The 16,765-nt window shown below is 42.7% G+C and overlaps 1 protein-coding gene and 1 non-coding gene across 10 annotated transcripts in view; both read right to left on the reverse strand.

Annotated features, from left to right (window-relative positions):
- LOC135492898 (oxysterol-binding protein-related protein 8-like) overlaps window positions 1-16,765 on the reverse strand; it is an 80,647-nt gene that overhangs the window by 20,392 nt on the left and 43,490 nt on the right. For 8 of the 9 annotated variants that reach the window (XM_064779606.1, XM_064779602.1, XM_064779601.1 and 5 more), the window contains 3 exons: window positions 16,646-16,735; window positions 16,396-16,475; window positions 15,293-15,406 (listed from right to left, as the gene is read on the reverse strand). In XM_064779606.1, coding sequence (XP_064635676.1) covers window positions 15,293-15,406; window positions 16,396-16,475; window positions 16,646-16,735 — 284 coding nt within the window. Of the gene's footprint in view, window positions 1-677; window positions 800-1,999; window positions 2,054-15,292; window positions 15,407-16,395; window positions 16,476-16,645; window positions 16,736-16,765 lie in introns of those variants that run through there. The other variant, XM_064779610.1, reaches the window with a different exon arrangement.
- LOC135493066 (U6atac minor spliceosomal RNA) lies at window positions 15,729-15,841 on the reverse strand. Its single transcript, XR_010448180.1, has one exon. It is a non-coding gene; the product is annotated as a U6atac minor spliceosomal RNA (small nuclear RNA).

A 16,765-nucleotide genomic window follows, 5' to 3' on the forward strand; every position in this document is an offset into this window, starting at 1 on the left:
CCACACAGGCAAACCGGTTTCAAGTTAAAGTTTGCTTTCTGATAAAGCGCTTGTCAACAGATATTTCCTTGCTCAAAGTTCTTCGTCATCCTTAAGCGCTTACTTAACCTCTTCAAACTCTTTCTGGAAGAATTGAGTGCCTTGGAAGTGATTTGAAACAATAACCTATTGGTACAGAGTGACAAACTCCACCACTACACCGCCCCACTCAACAACCTATTGGTACAGAGTGACAAACTCCACCACTACACCGCCCCACTCAACAACCTATTGGTACAGAGTGACAAACTCCACCACTACACCGCCCCACTCAACAACCTATTGGTACAGAGTGACAAACTCCACCACTACACCGCCCCACTCAACAACCTATTGGTACAGAGTAACAAACTCCACCACTACACCGCCCCACTCAACAACCTATTGGTACAGAGTGACAAACTCCACCACTACACCACCCCACTCAACAACCTATTGGTACAGAGTAACAAACTCCACCACTACACCGCCCCACCCCAGCAGTTTCAAAGCTTACGACTGTCAATCAGCTGAGTGTGTTAGTTACGCAAGCAGACGGAGGGCGGTTATTTGGTCAGGAAAAGATCACAGTGCAAGAGAAGAAGGTGGGGAGAGCCTGGTCAAACTTTCTACAAGCAAAGAATATCACACGGATTTACCCTTCTTGGCTGACTGTTGAGACTGGAGGAAGTTTGGTAGAGGACGGTGCGCCCCCTGCAGAACGCCGGGTACCATAGGTCCTCCATGTTAGTAGGCTGTGACTCCATCGTGGAATGGAAGCCTGAGAAGAATACATGCATTTAGGAAGGTATATAAAACCAACGGGGTAACTACCACAGCAGGATGTTAACACCTGGTTATCTAACAAGGGGATGGAAAATGGCAGAACTTTCCCAACAATCCTATGGCCTTTGGTGTGATTTTCATCAGGCCAGATTACCAATAACACAGCCTACCATTATAAGACATCTCTCTATTACCAAGGAGCATTGCATTGGTTGCTGAACAAACACTGAACCTAAACCTGACTATTCCAAGTCATTCGATTTCAATTCTTGTCTCGTTCAAGATGTTTAAATCAGAATCATCCACCCAGAAACGTTTCTCACACAAGCCTGAGTGGTGATTTACACCTTGGTGTGTGCACTCTTCAACTCTCTCAGGGTCTTTCTCATAACTTCAACATTCAGAGCAAAGATTACTAGTTCTCTAAGCGGTCATGCTGATCTATCAATGTAAGAATATCACCATTTCATGTTCATTCTGCCTCTGGATAAGTTCTATCCAGATTGGCAATTCAAGGCTAACGCTTCAAATTAAAATCATGAATGACACCGAGGCATCCAAACTAAACATCAAATCATTCCCAACCAAAAGTTTTAAATCCTCTGAGTTCAATATCCTTTCCTTTCTCCACTTTGATGGCAAACTGTGTCACGGCAGCTTAGTGGTCAGGGCCTGGACTCCTGCATGTCAAATTGATTTGTTCTCCTTTTGGCCGACTGCGAGTTCCTGTTTCTGAGTTGCACATACAGACCAGGTTCCGTACTGGATTATGTCATGACCAATAAGGGCAGTGAAAACAAAGATCAAATATTAACAATGTCTCAAAGATTCTAGATCCAACCAGCGGTCAAGATAAAGACTAGTTTTATTAAGGAAACTGAACTGAGGACTTTATCTTCGAGCCCAAGAGGCCATGGGTCCCAGAAGGCCACGATTGTCTCATGTGCCTCTCCTTGAGCAAGACACCTAATCCTTCAATACTTCCTACCACCCAAGAGCCACAATGGACCACCTAGACGTATGATCAACACTGATGCTCAGATGTCACTGACCAAATGTCACTGGTGATCCCCTGTGGACCAGCGTAGCTTTTTTGGCTGAATGAGCACATCCATTCATGTATATCAGGTGTATAGGAATTAAAAGCAGTGCTGTCGCAATCGACTCTTTAATGCTAATGAAGCATTTTGGTTACCTTTGAAGATGATATCCTTAATGCTTCTCTTCCTAACTCTCTCTTCCATCTTGTTAACCAGAGTTAGAGAAACCGACCAGACCCGGCTGGAAATCCCAGGCAAGACAAGTTCATGTCTGTGTTCACCATACTTCTTGTTTCCTTAGTATTGCTATTGATTTAGGGTCAAGTCGAATCATGTCTACATTAGCTGCGCTTACACCACGAAATATTGGTGGACCAATTGCACTTACACCACCACATTGCCGCGACAAATTGGTTCGGCAATCCATTGCCGATACAAATTGCCGAGCGAATTTGTCCCACCAAGCTTGATGGTCCAAATTCGCCCGGCTTGTTAAAAGCTCGGCTTTGTCGTGGTGTACGCGCAAATGGATCGGCAATTAGCTAGTTAGATGGTTCGGCTCCAGGCGGCGCTTTCGAAATGGCGCTTTCTGTCTGGGCTTTCTGCGTTCTGCTTATTGTTTGCGCGCCATCTGTAGCCGGATTTTATAACTAGCTGCAGCGCTGGTGTAAGCGCTTGGTGGATTTTCGATGGTGCGGCATTGGTTCCCGAACCAAGATTGGTGGTCCATTTTCAGGTGGTGTAAGTGCGGCTATTATCTACCAGGACTGCACACACGACACCATAAGGGTCAGTGGGCCTTGTTTACAAGATGGAACACTTCAATTAATGGGTTATCAGACATGACCAGAGTTATGTAAACCAGGAGTTCAACTCAAGACAACTTCCTGTCTCTGCTGACTACTTCTGATATCATGCGAGCTGCACTGGCAAATATTGGTGGAGAAGAACGTATCACACAAACAAAAGGTTATAAATCCAGAACACAATTGAATGATCGCCAGAAAAAAACAATCGGGCAAAAGCATAATCAGCAATATGAGATATCGCATGTGAAATGTTACAGGGCCTACATAGAGTTTATGTGACAATATGTGATATCGCATGTGAAATGTTACAGGGGCCTACAGAGAGTTTATGTGACAATATGTGATATCGCATGTGAAATGTTACAGGGGCCTACATAGAGTTTATGTGACAATATGTGATATCGCATGTGAAATGTTACAGGGGCCTACAGAGAGTTTATGTGACAATATGTGATATCGCATGTGAAATGTTACAGGGGCCTACATAGAGTTTATGTGACAATATGTGATATCGCATGTGAAATGTTACAGGGGCCTACATAGAGTTTATGTGACAATATGTGATATCGCATGTGAAATGTTACAGGGGCCTACATAGAGTTTATGTCACAATATGTGATATCGCATGTGAAATGTTACAGGGGCCTACAGAGAGTTTATGTGACAATTGACCAACCAAACAATATCTATACATTTATTTGCAGCTCGGTACCTGCTCACATATTATGTTTGGTCGCTGGCACACCTTGATGAACTGTGATCATCAACTTGTAATTTCCCCAACAAATACCTTTTCCACTGATGAAGACAATTTTACAAGGAACAACCCATACAATGAGAGTGCTCTTGCTGCAGACATCGTCTCTTAACTAATCGCAAATGGACCTCAACACTTACCATGTTTTGGTGAGATCTTACTGCCTCCAAAAAGACCTTTCAGATTTTTGCTAACCAACATTCTGCTTCCAAACTTGGCAGTCGTTACATGTGGACCTACCCCCACCGTGGTAATTACTAAGTATTGCACTAATTGAAACCCAGGGTATACTTACAAGATTTGGATGAGGTGATATAAGACAATTTGAGAAGATAAAAACTCTTGAAACCTCACAAAGAGATCTCAGCAGGACATCAGCATAAGCTGTTTTGGTCTGGTTTATTGTTTACTGTTGATTTTATAGTCTTATTCAAATACTGGATACGGAAAAAGAATAATTGTATATGGATTGATAGAGTTCTTGAGATATATTGGAGAATAATTCAACAACTGAAGGGCAATTCATGTGTCTACTTGAATATCTTTGGCCCAGAAAGAGAAGTGCCGGTCATGTGAACCAACGAGTTGTGACAGGGAGGAGCTGAGCCACTGTGAGCATGGAATGTGCCTTCAGATGAGATACAGACAGCCGGTCATGTGAACCAACGAGTTGTGACAGGGAGGAGCTGAGCCACTGCGAGCATGGAATGTGCCTTCAGATGAGATACAGACAGCCAGTCATGTGAACCAACGAGTTGTGACAGGGAGGAGCTGAGCCACTGCGAGCATGGAATGTGCCTTCAGATGAGATACAGACAGCCGGTCATGTGAACCAACGAGTTGTGACAGGGAGGAGCTGAGCCACTGTGAGCATGGAATGTGCCTTCAGATGAGATACAGACAGCCGGTCATGTGAACCAACGAGTTGTGACAGGGAGGAGCTGAGCCACTGCGAGCATGGAATGTGCCTTCAGATGAGATACAGACAGCCGGTCATGTGAACCAACGAGTTGTGACAGGGAGGAGCTGAGCCACTGCGAGCATGGAATGTGCCTTCAGATGAGATACAGACAGCCGGTCATGTGAACCAACGAGTTGTGACAGGGAGGAGCTGAGCCACTGCGAGCATGGAATGTGCCTTCAGATGAGATACAGACAGCCAGTCATGTGAACCAACGAGTTGTGACAGGGAGGAGCTGAGCCACTGCGAGCATGGAATGTGCCTTCAGATGAGATACAGACAGCCAGTCATGTGAACCAATGAGTTGTGACAGGGAGGAGCTGAGCCACTGCGAGCATGGAATGTGCCTTCAGATGAGATACAGACAGCCGGTCATGTGAACCAACGAGTTGTGACAGGGAGGAGCTGAGCCACTGCGAGCATGGAATGTGCCTTCAGATGAGATACAGACAGCCGGTCATGTGAACCAACGAGTTGTGACAGGGAGGAGCTGAGCCACTGCGAGCATGGAATGTGCGTTCAGATGAGATACAGACAGCCAACTTGGCTTTGAGAGACCATAAAGCTCAAGTGCCTGTAATGGGTATCGCAAGAGATGATTTTCAGAAACGTGATGGCCGAACAGTGTTTGGACTGATATAACCGAGCTGGGTGCTTTGAGGGGCCCATTTTCTTGATGTCAGACAGGGGGGATACCAGACATCAGGGGTGGCCACCCAGGTCAAATACTCTGTTGGAGAATGAATGTTAAAGTACTTTGAGATTGTTGTGGATTATAAAGTGCTTTAAAAGAACTTTGATTTAATGAAACAAACTTTTGAAATGAGGAACTGAAACTATGAGATGTTCTCTCCCAAGCGGTACCCACAACATGTTTGAACACACAATATATTTATCATGCTGTAAGTCCCCTTTTGTTGGATGCTTTGAAATAATCATAAGAAAGAGACATTGATCAGACAATGTCATCAGGTACAAGATTAAGAGATGGCGAGGTGATCAGACATGGCCTCCTTTCTCATGCCAATCAGGCCTGGTGTAGAGACATCTTTAAAGAAATCATATTTGAAACCAATTTTTAAGTCTAAATAATGCCTTGGGCTACCAGTGGGTTTGAAGAATCCAGATCGCACGTGTGAAGTGTTAATTGACTACTGTCTGTTTGTGAAGTTGGAGGTCTGATGGCACAGTGAGGTTAAGCTTGCAAGCTGAAAGCAAAACGATGGCAGGGACTGTGGAGGGGGTCCTCTGAGCTAGACGTAACATGATACTAACCAAAGGGCTTGCATTGATGAGAGCACGAATCATGGTCACGTTACCACTGTCTCTCATGGGCAAGTATTGCCTTGAGTATCCAAATAAGTCCTGGAGTGAATGATATTTGAATGGTTCACTATCCAAATGACGTTCTTCTCTGTGTCAATTGCACCTCAATGTTACAGTCGTATAATTCCAAATCTATATAGCCCAGGCCACTAGGTTTACCCCTCTCGAGAATTTGTTTCACAGCAGCTTGTTCCATGTGCATACTATAACAGACTTGATGTTTTTATCCAAAGTATCCACAGGTAAAGTGGCTGGATTTTAGGCCAAGAGGCTTGTTTAACAGTGTATAATTTCACAATTATTGTAAGTGCATAACAACTCATGAAAATGAATGTACAATATCCGATGTGATTACAGAAAGAGTGAAAGGCATAAAAATGACTTAAGGTGAATTCCACGAAGGGATAGTAAGTCTCCCAGATCAGCCAGATGGGCACCTTGTAGATGTTGACAAAAATTTTAGGTCAAGTAGCATAATATGTCAGCGCACAATTTCACAATTATCGCAAGGGCCTCTTATGCAACTCTCGTGAATATGAATGCAAACTATCCGATGTGATGACAGAGAGAGACTGAAATCATGAATAACTAATAACTCCATGGAGAGGATATTACACAGGACGCCGAGTTGGTAATAAGTAAACAGTCTGATTGCTGCAAGTTACAAAGGTCCCATTCATATCATATCATAGTCCGTTCTATGATACATGGACAGTTGTATCATAACAACCCTTATGAATAATTGGAGGGAAAGATCAATTAGGGTTGAATCGCTTACCAGTTAAAACGTCCCCACTCCAAAACGTCCCCGGGTACAGGAAAACGTCCTCGGACCAAAACATCCCCTATCCAAAACGTCCCTGCCTTCATTAACAATGGTTAAGGCGTATGCCTGTATGGCAAGTGTACTGGATAGCTGGATAGTACTATAAAATAGGGGAAGGGAGTACACTCACTTATTGTGTGTAAGCACGTGGAAATAGGGTTCGGATAAAGAAGGAATCAACGAAGTGTGTACTGTAAATTCTGAATGCTATCTGACTACTTTATTGAACAAGGAAGTTACATGGGTCACGTGAACCTGGGAATAATAATGAGATGGCGGGAAGGATCTAAGCTAATCAGAACGAAGTATCAGGATGGGCGGTCCCAGACAACGTGATACTAGGAAGTAGGCATGACTATACATGACTAAAGTTACTATCAATGCAGGCTGTCCGCGACACTTATGTAATAATCCTCAGGATGGGCGCAACTTAAAAGCGAACAACTCAAGAAATAGCCTACTTTGATGTCTCTTTATTATTAAGCAACAAACATAGGTATGCCTATGACTATTTACAAGATGTACAATTAGTATTTACAAGTGTTTACAAGTTTAAAATCAATTGCTACATGCAATATTGTCCAGATCTAATCCAAACAATTGTCTGAAATATACACACACTAAAGTCTACTACAATAATTCAACGTCACGAATGTCTATTTGATGTTTGGCGCAACAACGTGCGAACATGTGCGCAGGAGAGCGAGTGCCGACTGGTCCCGTTGTTGAAATCGTTCCATGCGGCGGCGATCTTTGCTTGGTTGCTTCGATACTGGTTTCGTTGCCTCCGTTCATTGAGCTTCTTATCGGACACGAGTCGCACCTACATGTTCACCAGATTGGCCTGTTCCACCAGAAGTCGCACCATCAGGTAGAAGGACAGGTTTCCCCAACTGACGTGGCGATTGAGGGCTCCATGCCACCCCTCAACATCGTTGTTGGTCCTGACGGGCTGCATGAAGACGCTCCAGGTAGCTGGCTTCAGTAGGTGGCAATCGATCCACTGGCGGCGAATGTACGTGGTAAGGCGTTGCAATGAGTCGGTCGTTGCTTTCTGTTCTGTAATGATCGTCTTGCACTCTGACTCATAACAGAAGTTCATGAAGTAGCCAGTTGATTTCATACTCAGGATGAATTGAAGCATTGGACTGCCCCGGGAGTGCAGGGCATGACAGAAGAACTTTTGAGCAATATTCTATACCTCAGGCGACTGTAATCATATATATGTCAATAAAGTTGTTGTTTTTTGTTACCCTCCAACACTGCATAAAATGGTTCATGTGCTCACCTGGATTCCAACAGTGAAGGGTCATTATTTGACATGTGACGTCAAGAAGTAGAGGTGATCAAAGTTTGCCATCAGTGGCCAATTGATGATTTTCATGGATAGAGAGGGGTTTCCTCAAGTCTGAATGCCAGACATGTACGCCTAAGAACCATATTAGACCAAAAATCTGCTAGGGTAGGAGATCTTTCCTATTTGTGCACAGTTTCAGGTCAAAGGCCCCACTCAGTGGCTACAAAAATTTCAACTACAGTTTTCATTGTAAATTCAGAAAAATTTCTATGGCCAGCAAAGTGGTTCCCTTTATGGACAGTGATTGAAAGTGTTACCAGATCCAGGAATTTAGAGCTTGGGGGGTTAAGGGCCTAGCTTTATTTATTTGGGGTATTTTTTAGATTGGTTCCTTACAGGGTAATTCAGTAGTAGGCCTATTTCCTTTGTGATTCTAATATTGGGTGTAGGCCTATGTAGGTTCTCCCTGCCTGTGTTCTGTGCCATTTGACCAGTTCATGTCCGTGTGAGAGGTTTCAAATATATATCTATATCATTTACAGGTTAGTGCAGTTTCGTTTGTTTTCTGTGTATTTTCATGTTTTGTCATCATTGTTAGTGCTTCATATTTTGTCATCATTGTAAAGGCCATTTGATCAGTTCATGTCCGTGTGAGAGGTTTCAAATATATATCTATATCATTTACAGAAGTGTCATAAGTTATTGCTCTGAAGGAGAAAGTCGATTGTCATCCGGAAGAAGCAGTTTGTCTGTTCCCGGCTACAAAAGGATCCCTTATCCTCTCATTGCTGGCAGAGGCAGGTTCACCGGTCTGCAGACAATTAGAAATGCTCGGTGAAGGTGCATTGTTTTTTCTACATTTCTTAAGATCATAAGGGATCAAGTACAACACTGAAAAGTTTGAGAAAACTTCTAAGGAGAGATCAAATTACTTCAAATTCTCAAATTTCTGGTAATTTTTACAAATGTGGTGAACTTTCCAAAAATATCATCAGGACTCTCAGCACTGCTTAGAATAACAACAGACACAAATCTGTCTGGTCATATATAAGTTGCAAACTTCTCAATATCAGAGGTCTGATCAATCTAAGAAGTTTTCTCTGTAACAATGTTTTTAATTGTTCACAGTTCCTAAATAAGGCTAAAGCCTACATCAACTTCTGTCATCAAAACAAGAGTGGAACCTCCCTTATCAGACACCTCTCTTAGCAGGACACCCTCACGATATACGTCTAAAATAAGTCATTTCTATGCAAATTGTTCGCTGTAATCAGGACATCTCCCTAGTGAGGACAGCATCTGTCTGTCCAAAGGGTGTCCTTAATAAAAGTGAGAAAACCATCACATAAATTTTCGAATCAGTCTAGATTTTTCGTCTGCTGGAACAACATGTCACAGATCAGAATAGAATAGAAATCTGAACACAAATGCGCTGATTAGGTAAAGTGTTACTGTATAGGGGGCGCTTCAGTTTAAACCAGAAGTTTTGGCAGCTTCCACTCATCATCACTTTCTCTCATCCATAATAAGATGATATCACATATTATTTAGCTGAGTGTGTGTCTTTTTTGTAATAACCTTGGGGTTCTATAAGGATTTGATAAATTCAAATTCCCAAATTATGTATGCAAGTGGAATACACAATAATAAAGGTACTGACTCATCATTATCTTGACATTCCCCCTTTAACCAAACTAATCCAATCATCCATAATACTTAATCAAAGTTGTTAAAGAAAGGTATTGTGAGAACCATAATTGAAGCAGTAGCATGACAGGCTTGACACCGGGACAATGGACAAGGGATTAGACTGGAATAATGAAAAGGAGGTTTGGGTCACATGACTTAATTAGCATAGCAGAACCAGTTCTAACTGCCCTGTCCATTTTGAATCAGTGCTGGTTTGTCTTTGGACTGAAGTAAGTGTGGAAATTTGTGTCTCATTTTTCCTGAACAACTTGATCAAATTTATCTAAATTTGAGGAATTGAAATTTGAAGAACTAAATTTGAAGTTGACCTGTTCAGCTTATTCAGCAGGAGATTCTTGAACCTTTCAACAGTTGAATATTTCTGTTCCCATTTTTCTCTTTCAAAAATTTCTTCTGGATTTTTCCGCAGGCCAAGACTCGAGGCAGGTCAACTTGGATGTGAGCTACTCTAAGTTGGGCAAGTACAACTTCTTTCCACTTTCCAAATGATCAGAACAGATGCAGAGAAAACTAATCTTTCAAAGACCCACATGATGTGATGTCACATCATCAGTATATCTTTGAGCCAAGAATCAGACATCAGTTTCTCAAACTTTTCTGCTGATGCATGCCTGAAATGTTGAGGTAGTTTCTTGGCGACCTTTTTCTTTGACTCTCAGTTTCGAACAGTTCAGGTACTTGAGGTACTGATTCATCCTACATGCTTAGTGCAACACTTTTGACCGCGCCTTGGCCGGCAGTGATCACACTGAAGAAACCAGCCAAATCTGGTCACCGGACTTCTTGTCTGAACAAGTTGTTTGAACGACCCTGTAAAGCTTTTGTGGTCAGGTAACACTGAAATCAAGAACTTGATTAAGAACTTGATGTTGACTTATCAGTGTTCTCTTGATACCACGTAAAATACAATTTCAAATGATGTTACAAATCAATCAATCAAAAACTTTTGGCAACCACTAGATAGTGGTCTCCCTGGCATCTGCTTGCAACTTTTGTTGACACTCCACCGCGATCTCAAGGACCTGGCTTTATCTAATGATATGTCCGCAAGGGGAGAGCGGGGGAAGGGTGGAAGAGCCAGTCACCCCCGTGGGAGCAAGATTCCTGAAAGGGTGTCTTCGGAAAGGGCAAGCATTTGTTGGAGAGACTTCTTGTCTAAACAGTACCATTCTGCCCCCTCTAAGGCATACAGTGGTAACTAATAAACTGACTGCGAAATGAAAGCAAGTTGAACATGAGATGCTCATCATTCCGTCTTGGGTTGCAGAGAAAACTAATCTCGCAAAGACCCAAGAGTCCAGAGTAGTTCTCTAGTAATAGTGCAGATAGTGAGTCGACTGTGTTTCCTCCGTCTCTCTGTTCAGGAAAAAAAATGCTTCAGTCCTGGTTCAGTTAATCATGTTGCAGCTTTCAGCATTATTTCAGATATTTTGATTGCCATGGATCATTGAATGCCGATGGCCAACCTGTCCACAAAGGCAAGACAACCGAGATAAGATCTCTGAGCCTTGAGTATCTTAATGAGCACAGAATTGTGTTGGTTTCAAGAGTAGGTGAGAAGTAAGCTTTTAATCGTCCTCTAATAGAGCAGACTGTGGTACCAGCGTCTGGCACTTGATACTAAGCTGCAATCTCTCTGATCAGACCAGTTTATGCTCTAGCCCTGTTTAAGTAATCATGTTGCATCTTTCAGCATATTTTCAGAGCCTATTGAATCGTTGAATGCCGATGGCCCCACTTGCACACTCAAGGAAGACAGCCAAGCCCAACGTGAGATCTTTGAGCATGGAGTTTACCCAGAGCACAGGTTTGTGCTGACAGATGCACACATTACAAAGTGTCAACCACTGTGCATAATGCTTTCTTTGAAATCAGAAAATATACTTTTTAAAGAGATATTTTTTGTTCTCTTATCTTTGCAACTGTTTCATGTTTGGTACTGTCAGGGTTATATCATTCTCCCTCACCACCATAACTGCCCGCACTGACTGCACTGCCCCTCTTCCCAACTTAACTCTCCTGACCTGCCAAGCACTATAATTGCCTTTACCTTGCATGAACTTCCTACCTGCATCCACCTGGCACATTATGAAATAACCCCGACTGTATCACATGATGAAATATTTGCTGCTATGAATCAAAGATTTTTCTGTGAGTTTTGAGATACCTTGCTATTGATCGGTATAATTGCATGATTTCAGATTCTCATATTTTTAAGGTTCAAGAAGTCTACAGGAATACAGGGAAGTAGGCTGTTATGGATGTCAGATAGTGGTCTCCCTGGCATCTGCTTGCAATTTTTGTTGACACTCCACCGCGATCTCAAGGACCTGGCTTTATCAATGATATGTCCGCAAGGGGAGAGCAGGGGGAAGGGTGGAAGAGCCAGTCACCCCCGTGGGAGCAAGATTCCTGAAAGGGTGTCTTCGGAAAGGGCAAGCATTTGTTCGCCATTAAACACAAGATTGAGGACTGAGGCATCAGATTTTTCAGCGAGATTTAAGACATCTTGCCAGGCATCAGATTTATCAGCAAGATTTAAAATACCTTGCTATTGGTCGGTATAATTGCATGATTTCAGATTCTCATATTTTTAAGGTTCAAGAAGTCTACAGGAATACAAGCTTGGAGAGGACAGGTTGCGGATCTTGGATTTTCATGGACTTTGGGATGACTATGAATGATTGTAGTTGAGATAGGTCAAGGTAGGTGTCTTGATCTTGTATTTTTCAGTTAGTTTTAAGATAACTTGCTAAGGATTAGAAATTTTTCAGCGAGATTTAAGACATCTTGCCAGGCATCAGATTTATCGGCAAGATTTGAGATATCTTGCTAGTGATCGGTATAACTGCATGATTTCAGATTCTCATATTTTTAAGGTTCAAGAATCTGGTTGCGGATCTTGGATTTTCATGGACTTGGGGATGACTATGAATGATTGTAGTTGAGATAGGTCAAGGTAGGTGTCTCGATCCTTGGATCAGCTTGGACACTGAATGATGTACAGTCTGGTTATTTTCGATGCCATTGATTGATTATGTGATTGAAGTAAGATGCCTTTTTGCTCCGCCACCTATACATTCAAGAACATCGAAAGGAGGAATCAACAAGAATGTACAGAGGAGATTTCCTGCCAAGTCTTGCTGAGGATTCTGTTATGAATTGATTGTGTCATTCTCATTCTAATATTTTAAAGCAGTTTATTTCATGACTGGCAGTTAGTGCCGTCATCCGTAGGCACTTCTAGTGTAGCCGTTAGTGATAGGATGGAGACCAGCGAGTGTAGTAGGTGTAGGCGCAACGTATCTAAGGTTAGACACTCACTGGTCTTTATCTCCAGGAAGATGACACACTCGGGGGGGTAACCATGGCCAAGCTGAAATACAACCTTCTCACTCGAACTTGGACCCAGTTGTTCGGTTTCATTGGTTTATATCAAATTTTAACTCTTTGAACGTAAACCGATGCTCGGTGATCATGCTGTGTCATTTAGCACAGGGCTTGAAAGGCTTAAAACATTCATCTCTCATAAAAAGTGTGAGTTTATGGTCATGGCCTGCAAAGGCAATCGCTTTTTTGTACCTGTTTTTTCTTGTTTATAAAATGTAAAATGTATGATGTAAATAATGAAGTAAAAAATGTATTATTTAATAAGAAAATAGACTCATTTAAGTTATTTACATATTTTGTTATGGTTCAATGAATATGTACAGGCCCCAACTGTAAACCCACCCAGGAGCTGTCCAGGCGTTCAATATGGTGGCACCAGCAGAATCTGTCATAAGCACTGTCCCCTACTGTAAACCCACCAGGTGCTGTCCAAGCATTCAATATGGCGGCACCTTGTACTCACCTGTTCAAGGGCCTCACTAGCCAGTGAAACAAGGTCCACTTTGTCCCCCCCCCTCAATGGTTCTATGGACAGAAGCCATTTCTGAGGATAGTGCCATCTTCTGTGACCTATAGACCGAGTCACCACCCTAAGCTTGGCTTCATTAGACAAGATACGTCCAGTCCGTGGGGAGAGTTTAGCCTATAGACCGAGTCACCACCCTAAGCTTGGCTTCATTAGACAAGATACGTCCAGTCCGTGGGGAGAGTTTAGCCTATAGACCGAGTCACCACCCTAAGCTTGGCTTCATTAGACAAGATACGTCCAGTCCGTGGGGAGAGTTTAGCCTATTTTTGCGAGTGCCAAATCCTTGGTTCATATTCAAAGATGTTTTCTTCCATCTTATTGATGAAAAATTACTTTTCTGAGATTTCTTCGTATGTCCATACCTTGACTAGTCGACTCTCCTTCATCTTCTCACAAACGACGGGAATCTCGTGCGTCCATGGCGTCTTGGAGCCCATGACCTTGACCCTTACGGCCTTCATGTCGCTATCCTCTGTCACATACGAGGCAAGCGTCTGCCGTGCACCTAGGATATTCATGCGATGGTTGTTCGTAGCTTGAGGGTGAGTTCATTGGGCCAAATGCAATTTTGCAAAGTTTTTCTAAATCTGACAATCCCTGTAAATCTAATGTATCAATGGATTTTAGGTAATCCGTGCGAGTTCTTGCATATTTTGTACATTGCATACAGAAATGGGTTTCATTTTCTACATCACTTCCAGTTCCACAGAGCAAACATAATCGTAAATCTCTATTCGGGCTTTTGTTTCATATACCTGCCCATCTCGATTTGGAGCTTATGGCGATTACCCCAGGCAAAGCCCAAGCCCAACCCCCAATGCCAAGCCACCTTTAAGTGAAAGTGAGGACGTTTTTGACACGAGGACGTTTTGGTACCTTGAAAGCGAGGACGTTTTGGCATGGGGACGTTTTCACTGGATACCGTTGGATCAATGAACCCAGATGTCTACAATGTCAAAGAGTTCTGGTGGTAATTAGTCGGTTGTCAGGTAAGGAGTCAAATTGGGAGGAGGGGGGCTGAAGACTCTTTCATATCGATATGTGCATTGAAAGTCTCATAATAAAGAAATGGCCTGGTCCTTGCCATTCAGAGGCAATGGCAGCTAATTCAAGCAGGGTCAGAATGACGTCATCGATAATTAGAGTTCTGGTCTTGGGCATGGAGGATGAGTGAGCGTTTGACTGGTGCTGCCATCTACAGTGATCTGCAGGAACTGGCAGGCATTGATCAGCGCCATCAGTTCCAACATTGGCCACGAGATGGAAGCACTGGAGATCTCAAGACAATCCCTCATGATTCATTGGTTTCATCAAAATCCTCACTGTTCTTGAGTTACGCTTGGCCGGCACTTATGATAATCACTGAATTCCCTGTAAAGAGGCACTGCCAAGATACACCCAGAAAGCTGAACAAACAATTTAGAGAACATGTCTATAATGATGTCACATCCCATAACTGCTTTCTACACAGAAACTCTGTAAAGATCATTGTCTCCAGACTAATAGCTGATATGCTTGTAAACACATTATCTTGGCGAATGAAGTTAGCTGGTGACATGATGACAGGTCAGAATGTCATTTTTGCTGGAATGGACTAGTATAAGTTATTTCTGTCTTCCAGCAATGGCACCACCCCTTTATTTTCATGAAAAAGGCCAGCTCCATCAGTTGATCTCTTAGCCACAAGATTGAACCACTATTGATGTTATGACACTCTTGGTTCCATCAATCACTTTGTGCTTTGCTGTGTATACCTCCCTCTGGTCCTCTCTAACACTCTCACAAACTGGCCTATTGGGGTCTACAGTAACTACTCCATGCAAATAACAAAGACGCATCCTACCTTGAGCGATTCTCGTTTTGAAAGTTTGGTGGGTGCCGGCGGGGGTGTTCCGGAAGCATCAGGAGTCTGTGGGCTTTTGTTTGTCTGATCCAAACTGACCAGTTTACCTTCAGACTGAAATGAAGACATTACTTTGTTATTTGTCCTTCAAGAGCGACATCGCTTCTTAGACCTCACTTGTTACCGACGGGGCATAATGCCACACAGGTTGCTTGGATATCATCATGATCTGAAAACTTAGCCCCCCCCCCCCCCAGGGTACCAGCTGATACCTGGCTAATTAATTCCATCGTGGGTGAGGGGGTTAGACATGTGCACATCTTTGGTCCAATAAGTAAATTTGAAGGAGCTCGAAATGGAGACCAAAGTTGGCTGAAACATGATACAAGCCAACATCCTCAGCTTTGTAATTTCAATTAGAAGTCTCGGTTTGCCAAAAAATAAGTCTGCTACAAAGTAGGTAGCAGTGCCTATATGTGTTGGTTAGGTCAAAGACCTCTTCCGTCCTTATCAAGGGGAGTGCTAACCTTCTCTCCTTTTTAACAACACACCATACTCATGTCATCAAGTACCTTATAAAGGGCCATTTTAAATGCCAATCAATCCCATGGTTAAGGAAAGGGCAGACCTAAAATCGTTTTGCATCTAACATTAATTACTGGAATGTTTTTGTAAGCAATTAGCATATACAATCAATGTGTACTACTACAATATAAATTCTAATGAAATTTATTTTTTCAATTTATTACTGTAGATATTTTAAAAGCTTTATTTCTGACTAAAATCAAAAAGTTGCTCAGGGCATTGTTCTGTAATTATTCTGTAATTGTTAGACATTATATCCGTCCACTGGGCTGTCAATCCTCAACAATAGAGTACCAGCATCCCTATAGGTGGCACTGATTTTCACTACAGTACGCATCAAAAAGATGTGAAAGCTCCAGACCATTGCCACAGCAATGCAGTACTCGAGTGACACGTCAGTGTAGCAGAGATCAACGTGTTGCTGGTACCTGATTGGTGATGTGGGGTAACAGGCAACAATGACCATGTCCATTGGATTCCTGTCACACTGGTCGATTCCAGATCACACTCTAACCTACCTTACTCCTATGGCCAAGGAAGACAGGAGAACTGCAGGATCCAACCTCCGGGTGGAGTAATGAGTCATCATCATGCGGACCTGAAACATTAATAGAAGGGATTTTAGTTGAGTTTTGTATTATATATGTCCATTAATTAGGCACTGATTGACCGAATACAGTGGAACCATCATTAACCTGCTCTGTAAGCAGAACATCCTCTATATCAATCACACTTCTTTCTGAAACCTGAAACAGAGAGTTTGTTTACCTGCCGCGGATGATGAATCGATGTGACTGTTGAGTATTGGAGGTTGTGAGCGTCGATTCAGGGACTTAATACTGCCATCTCGTGAGATCTCTGGAAAGAGCAACAACGTAACACTGATGA

The sequence above is a fragment of the Lineus longissimus genome, chromosome 8 (assembly GCF_910592395.1).
Source record: "Lineus longissimus chromosome 8, tnLinLong1.2, whole genome shotgun sequence".
Classification (NCBI taxonomy): Eukaryota; Metazoa; Nemertea; class Pilidiophora; order Heteronemertea; family Lineidae; genus Lineus; species Lineus longissimus.